General features: G+C 45.8%; 1 protein-coding gene across 3 annotated transcripts; it reads left to right on the top strand.

Moving 5' to 3' along the window:
* Positions 1 to 779: 779 nt before the first annotated feature.
* Positions 780 to 6,100, top strand: b3galt2 (UDP-Gal:betaGlcNAc beta 1,3-galactosyltransferase, polypeptide 2). 3 transcript variants are annotated; one of them, XM_085927984.1, is made up of 4 exons: positions 780 to 1,338; positions 1,413 to 1,510; positions 4,099 to 5,511; positions 5,586 to 6,100. In XM_085927984.1, coding segments are annotated over exons 3-4 (1,170 nt in total). In that variant the 5' UTR covers positions 780 to 1,338; positions 1,413 to 1,510; positions 4,099 to 4,343; the 3' UTR covers positions 5,588 to 6,100. The 3 variants fall into 3 exon arrangements, with proteins under 3 accessions (XP_085784110.1, XP_085784108.1, XP_085784109.1); XM_085927982.1 differs by having other exon boundaries at positions 4,099 to 6,100; XM_085927983.1 differs by having other exon boundaries at positions 780 to 1,510; positions 4,099 to 6,100.
* Positions 6,101 to 7,767: the final 1,667 nt, after the last annotated feature.

Raw genomic sequence — 7,767 nt, 5'->3', positions numbered from 1 at the left:
TTTTGAAAATTTGTGAAAAAAATCACATGTAAGTCGCTCTGAGTATAAGTCGCCCCCCCACCCAAACTAAGAAAAAAAAACGTGACTTATAGTCCGAAAATTATGGTAAATGTGATGCATTTATAGCATTCGGGAAAAACGTGGAAATTGTGAGTGCCAATTAAAAAAAGAAATTAACCAGCTTCCATTGTTGGAATGGGAAGATTTCTCAATCAAAGTCATACGAATGATGTGCAGTAACCCAAAGTTGGGTCAAATTGTTCCGATTTTTACCCCAACAGTTTTATATTTTTTTAGTAGCCTAAATTTGCTGAATAGTTCAACTGCAAAAACACGATCTGATGAGATAATTCACGTGCATATCAATGAATTTGTGAAAAACAGGCTAAATAATTAGAAAATGTGCTATGAAAAATTAATAATGGACACATTCCAAATATATGCACATTAATTATAATAGAAAATCTGGGGAGAAACGTATGCCATTTATGAACGGCCATCAAAACAGATAGAAAATGTTAGCATGCAATAATACAATTGAAATTACAAATGAAATTGACAACTTGAATGTCACCATTTAGTCAGATGTCGGGGCGTGCAAAGAAGACAGTTGTTAAACACACACACACACACACACCGCCCCCTATATTGGGTGAACATAGCAGGAACGTCTAAGTGGGTCACGTGAAGTTGCTGGGCTAAAAATGCAGTGACGTGTGAGAGTTCCGTCAGTGTAGCGGCGTCTGACATCCCTCCCACCCGGGAGATCAGCTGCTCGACTGTGGTCGCTCCAAGAGAGACAAGCTAGGATGCGGACGATGAATGAAACACTCCGTGCGGGCTTGAGGGAGAACATTTTGTTTTCCCACAACCGCGACAAGACTCGTTGGATTGCATTGTGAGGAAGGGCAAAGCGCGCAGCTTTCCTCTGTTGCAGCCAGAGGAGAATCGCCCACCGCGCCCGCGCCTTCTTCTCGCTGCACGGCCAGCCGCCTCCGACTGCGATGTTTTTCAGAAAGAGCAACTTGGATGAGAGCGCTCGACGGCGTTGAGGATCGGGAAAGGAAGCTGCGGTGTTTACCGGAGAGGGAGGAGAGGAGGAGTTGCAGCAAGGGGGGAGCTCGGGGGAAAAAAAAAAAACCCGCATGCTTGGAGACTGTGGAGATGGCCGTGAGCAAGGACGGAACGCGAGCAATGTGTCGGTGCAATTAGCGGACTACAGAAGGCCTTGATTTCTTTCCTTCAGTCCGGTGATGTGGACTAAAAGCAGCGGGCGACGACTCCGCTGCTCGCCGACTACAACATGAGGAAGAGGAGGTACGCAGCACTGCACATCTCGTGAGTCCTCCACATCCTCATCATTTATTTAGCCGTCCCCACCCACCTCTCTAACCGCTGACTGTCACACTCAGCCTGCCTGCATCATCCCTGAGCCTGCACGGGCGCTTTGCCCATCAAGCCATTCTACTTACGTGCATCCCAAAAGTAGCCCAGGCAGGTGTTGGACCAGGTGAGTGCTTGGCATTTTTCTTCACCCAGGCAAGCGTGTTTGAATTCAAGAAGAGCGGCAAGCCAGTTCTTGGCACTTCCATCACCAAATGTATTCTGTATTAATTTGCAAATGATCAAGCTCCAAAAAAAACGTTCTTGGACCTGCCAAGAGGAAAGGCCAGGGAGTTTCCGATGCAGTCTGAGGTACTTGGCAAGGAATGGTGTGTGGGAATGGCTGCCAACAGCTGAGGCGCTACATAAAAAGGAAGTAAAAACTGACTTCAATTGATTTTATGCACAAAGTTGGGCCTTTTCATCACCCATCTGCCCATCAAGAGTAAATTTGTGTCGTTATGAGTGACGCAGGAGTCAACCCACATAGATTTTGGCCTCATGGTGACATCACAATCAAAGTCATTTACAGAAAGGGGCCAACATGAGACATTAAAATATTGTAAACGATGTGAATGACCCCAAACAGCTCTCCTCAATACCTAGAAGAATACCCCAAAACACACAAAAAGCCTCCACGGGGTCCACAAATGGATGTGAGGGCAGTTCAGTTCAACACGAGGAGCCAGATTTGGACCCAGAAGCAGACATGACACAAAAGTTGAAAAGTAAACGGAGCGTGACTGTCACGTGCGGAATGGAGCAGGGTGACCAAATGCAGCTTGGACCAGGGTTTATTGAAATGAAAAGGATGGTGGAGGAGAACATGGTAGGACTAACAGGGAGGCAAACAGGCAGGGACAAGCAGGGAAAGAGGAACTAACAGGGAAAGAGGAACAAACTGGGAAAGAGGAACAAACAGGGACAGACTAACTGGACGATCTGACAGGGAGGGCCACGCAGACAGGATTTAAATACAAGACAGGTAACGAGGGGCAAGTGACAGCGATCGCAATGATTACGAGTAGACAGGCGAGGAGGGGCGAGGGCACAGACAAGGAAACGGTGAGGAGCCCAGACGGGATAGGGATAGAGAGCAGGGTCGGTCACGGACGAAAACTGCACGTACGACTTGGAAGAAAGCTCGATGTACGGTCATCTTCTCACTGAGCTTATAAACTGTGAGACACAAGCAGAGAACAACAAGCGGAAATTATTTTGACCCTTTTCTGTTGAACTGGGGATAAATGGGGCAACGACACAGCAGAGCCAGCAGAGGGTGCGCCACTTGGCGTTTGTAACGGATGGCAGGAGTGAGTTACTCCTTGGAGAGGGATGCTGGCCACTGAGGCGGTGGCGCAGGCCTTCAACTCAGCTGTCTGCGTATTCGACCTCCAAGCCGCCGAAGCGGTGCCGGTGTGCGTTCAAATTCCGAGTACCGTAATTTTCGGACTATAAGTCGTGTTTTTTTTTTCATAGTTTGGGGGGGCGACTTATACTCAGGAGCGACTTATATGTGGTTTTTTTTCCAAAAAATTTTACTTGATCATTCCCACATTACTTACTAGTATAGTTGATCACCTCACATATTATTTTTAATACACTGAAAAACGAATAAAGCAATTCACACTTTAAAGCACAATATTAAAAAGAAAAACAACTGAAAAAAGAAATAGTTATTTTCAAACTAAACTGGACGAGGGTGCTTTAAAATCAAAGTCAAAGTCCACTTTATTGTCAATTTCTTCACGTCAAGGCACACAAAGAGATCGAAATTACGTTTCCCACCGTCCCACGGTGACTAGACACAGTACACAACACTCACAATCAAATAGCACAAAGAGTAAAAACAAACAGCAACAAATAATAAGCAAATAACCCAAATAAATAAACAATAAATAAACAAATGGACAAATAAGAGCAGCAAAATGGAGCAAGCGTGCTAATAGCAGACAGCCAGATCATAGCGCTTGTTTATGTTTTTAGCGTTACAATTCAGTAGTTGTTGGCTCGTTGAACTCTTGTTTTGTAAAATAAAGAGGCGTTTACCAAATCCACGTCTTTGCTTGTACTTTGTTAATGCTAAAATATAGTTATATGCTAGCTCTGTGGAATAACGACGAGGCTGACGTCAGGGCGCACTTTGTGTCAAAAGACGGGGAATTTGATCGATGGATTTAATGATTTGGAGTGACACAGATAATATTGTTGCCTTATGATAGTTATTTGAAATATACTTTATATATCGTTATATGGGTCTGTGGAATACCGTAATTTCGAAAATTTGTGAAAAAAATCACATATAAGTCGCTCTGAGTATAAGTCGCCCCGCCCCCAAACTATGAAAAAACGCGATTTATAGTCTGAAAATTACGGTATTTTGCAATCGTCCTGCTCTCTCTCCTCACTAAGCCACTTCCCACGAGTCTTGTTGTGATCTCCGCCCCGTTCCAATCAAAGCTGTTACAACACTGCCTTTTCTCCCTTTTAAAATGTTTAATTGTATTATCCCAGAGAGCCGTTTGCAATAATAGCCCGCAATTTGCTGTTTTATGGCAATGAAATTAGACTGAGAATTGCAAGGAGTGTCAAAGCAAGAAGGGAAAAAAAAAATCCAATCTGCTCCACAAGCAGAATTAGACAAGTGACATGCATTTCAGCACGAGTGAAAATGAAGTGCTCCCCATCTGATTTTTATTGTTGTTTTTCTTTCAGATTAGAGGAGGGGAGCCCTCTCATATCCTGAAGGGAGCAAGACGTAGAACTCCAAAGAGAAACTGCTCAAGTCTCCAGTTGCCTTCTCAGTGCCGCACTTGACCTCAGCGACACGACGTTCCAAAGACTAGAACCGCGTCATCTGCAAAGCTCAAGCAACTTTGACTTTTTGGGCAAACCAACCACATGTTTGAGGCGACTCAATGTGAGCGTCTCCGCCAGTTCCCGCAAGGCCGACCTTCACCATGCAGTGGCGACGGCGACATTGCTGTCCCCTCAAGATGACGTGGACGGCCAAGCGCTCGCTATTCCGGACCCACGTGGCGGGCCTCCTCTCGCTGGCGTTGCTCTTCACCCTCTTCTCCTTTTTCAGTCGCCAGGACTGGCTGCCCGGCCGTAGCGGGCCACGGGAAAACCCGCTGGCCTACACCGTTAGAGGTTTCCGCAATGCCAGGGGGGAGGCCAACCAAAGCAGCTCCCTCAGGAGCCTTTGGCGGGAGGCGGGTTTTGTGGCGCCCAAGCCCCCTCCGCTCAATCTCAGTTCTCAGCCGCCAGAAGGGCCGGCCGGGGAGGCGGGAGGAGGACTCGGTGGAGGCGGGGCCGCTCGCGCGGCCGTCATGGGATTGGGAGACTCCATGAGCACCAACAACAGTTTACAGAAGGAGATGGACGTGGGAGGGAAGCTGAGCGCTCAGCCCTACCGTTACATCCTCAACCAGCCTTTCAAATGCAGCGACAGCACCCCCTTCCTCGTCCTGTTGGTGGCCGCCGAGCCGCGTCAGGCCGATGCCCGCAAGGCCATCCGCCAGACCTGGGGCAACGACAGCGTGGCCATGGGCCTGGGCTTTGTGAGACTCTTCCTGCTGGGCGTGGGCGAGAGCTCGGACGCCTCGCTCCAGAGTAGCATCGAGGAGGAGAGTCGCCTTTACCGAGACATCATCCAGCAAGAATATCGGGACACCTACTACAACCTGACCGTCAAAACCTTGATGGCAATGAACTGGGTGGCCACGTATTGCGCGCACGCCTCCTACGTGATGAAGACGGACAGCGACATGTTTGTCAACACCGAGTATCTCATTCAAAAGCTGCTGAAGCCCGAGCTGCCTCCCAGGCGCAGGTACTTCACGGGCTACCTGATGAGAGGGTACGCACCCAACAGAAACAAGGACAGCAAGTGGTACATGCCGCCCGAGCTGTACCCGAGCGAGCGCTACCCGACCTTCTGCTCCGGCACGGGCTACGTCTTCTCGGGGGACATGGCGGAACTCATCTACCAGGCCTCGCTGGGCATCCGCAGGCTCCGCCTGGAGGACGTCTACGTGGGGATCTGCCTCGCCAAGTTGCGCATCGACCCGACTCCGCCTCCCAATGAATTTCTCTTCAACCACTGGAGGGTGTCTTACTCCAGTTGTAAGTACAGCCACCTCATCACCTCGCATCAGTTCCACCCAAACGAACTGGTCAAGTACTGGAACCATTTGCAGAGCAACAAGCACAACGCCTGCGTTAACACGGCCAAGGAAAAGAACGGCAGGTACAGGTCGCGGCGCTTCCATGGAGAGCGGCCTCCTTGATGACATCGTTGACCTCGGCGTAGGAAAAGCACATTGGTTTTGCTATAGTGTACAGTCGATTTTAATTCTTTTTTTTTTTTATTATTTTGAGAAAAATGTCAAGTATTGTATATATGGTGCAATGACAGACGCATCTGTGTTATGGCGCACGTGCTCAGTGTGGCGGAGAAAAAGTATTCCGCACGGATAAATCTAAGCTTGAAAAGATGCCGCCAATGTGTTTACACAGACAAAGGGAAATGTACATGTCTTTGGTTGCAGGTCATACTACCTAAACATGAATGAAAATGTCTTTGGCATTGTCCACTTCTTCTGACCTCTTTCTGTCTTTCTGTCAGTGTTTACGTTCCAGTTGCATCAAATACCACAAATTCTAAAAGTTTATCTGCCATATCCTGTATTTTATCTACAAAAATAAACATGAAAGCACACCAAAGATGGCCGCTCTTGTTTTTTTTTTCATGAAGAAGTTCACTTGAGCAGCTGGTGATTAAATGAACTGAATTCATCCATCCACTCACAGTCTGGCTGAGCCACGGAGGGGAGGAGCCCATCCCAGATGATTTTGGGTGAAAGGCAGGCTGCACTCTTGATGGTCACAAGGCGCAGACAGACAGACAGACAGACGAGCCTTCATATTGACGCTGGCGCAGAGTGCCAGTCGCATTCAAGTCAGCCAACGAGCGCCACACTAGCGTCTACTTTTGCAGCTAGTCTGAACGTCACTTCTATGATTGCATTTCAGCAGCTTCGTTTTAATGGTTCAAAAAACAAAGTGAGATAAATAAGGTTCTTTTTGATCACTCCATAAGCTCATTTGGATCATAATTGGCTGGATCAAGGACAAAAATGTTATTTCATTTTTCTCTTGCATGAAAATGACCTGAAGTGTAATTTATGAATAAAATACGTGAATGAAAAATAGTCTTGGTTTCCGGCCGTGGCGCCTACGTGCAGTGATTTCACCAGATTCTCTGAACTTTTTGATGATATTGTAGATGTTGGAATCCCTAAATTCTTAAATTCCTTGCAATTTTGCTTTGAGAAATGTTGTTCTTAATCTGTTCAACTATTTTCTCACGCAGTTGTGGACAAAGTTGTGAACCCTGCCCCATCCTTGCTTGTGAATGACTGAGCATGTTTGGGGAGGCTCTTTTATACCCAATCATGTTTCCAATTAGCCTGATCACATGTGGGATGTTCCAAATAGGTGTTTGATGAGCTTTTCTCACCTTTCCCAACTTCTACTGCACGTGTTGCAGCCATGAAATTCTAAGTTAATTATTATTTGGCAAAAAACAATTACGTTTATCAGTTTGAACATTAAATATGTTGTCTTTGTCGAGTATTCAATTAAATATGGGTTGAGAAGGATTTTCAAATCGTTGTATTTTGTTTTTATTTACATTTTACACAATTTTCCAACTTCAACCAAATCCAGTTTGTACATATAAGCATACTATCGATCCCTTCTAGATTTTATCCCCTAGTTTCTATTTTTTATTTTTTTTAGATGATGAACAATCTTTGATAATATATGATAAAAAGATTGTATCGGATGTGTAATAAAAACAATTTAATTTGCCGTTCCGATCAAGTATGCATAATGTGAGGATACAATCTCAAGGCTGAGTAATGAGCAATGAATTAAACATTAAGGTCATCGTCTCCAGGGTGCATCCAACATTGTGCTGAGAAAAAACCCCATACATTTGGATTTTAATTAAAGTATGAAAGGCTGTTAGCGTTGCTTCAGCAAGAAAATGAAAGGAAGGCAATGGATAAAATTGGCTTTCATCTTGTTTTGCAAGAGATTTTCATAGACAGAAAATAATGCAAGCAGTGACAGTCCTGTAGAATGGCCCATCTCCTCCAGAGACTATCTTGCAAGCTAGCTAGCTAACTCCAAACACCATGTGTGATGGCAGGCTATATAAATAAATCTAACTTGACTGAACCTGAAGTCCAGCTTGCAAGGTGATGTAGAACAAGAACTTCAGTCTTTAACCGCTTATGATCGTAACCGGCTATACCGTGCAGAAGAGTGTTTCCTAAAATACTCAGTAGCCTTCCAAGTAACAAACCAATTATT

This window comes from Syngnathus leptorhynchus, chromosome 13 (genome assembly GCF_054491065.1).
Source record: "Syngnathus leptorhynchus isolate UIUO chromosome 13, UIUO_Slep, whole genome shotgun sequence".
Lineage (NCBI taxonomy): Eukaryota > Metazoa > Chordata > Actinopteri > Syngnathiformes > Syngnathidae > Syngnathus > Syngnathus leptorhynchus.
This window is presented reverse-complemented; position numbering and strand designations above follow the sequence as displayed.

What these genes read in the sequence shown, in the direction of transcription:
- b3galt2 (XM_085927982.1), top strand. Translation starts at nt 4,344, where the DNA reads ATGCAGTGGCGACGGCGACATTGCTGTCCCCTCAAGATGACGTGGACG.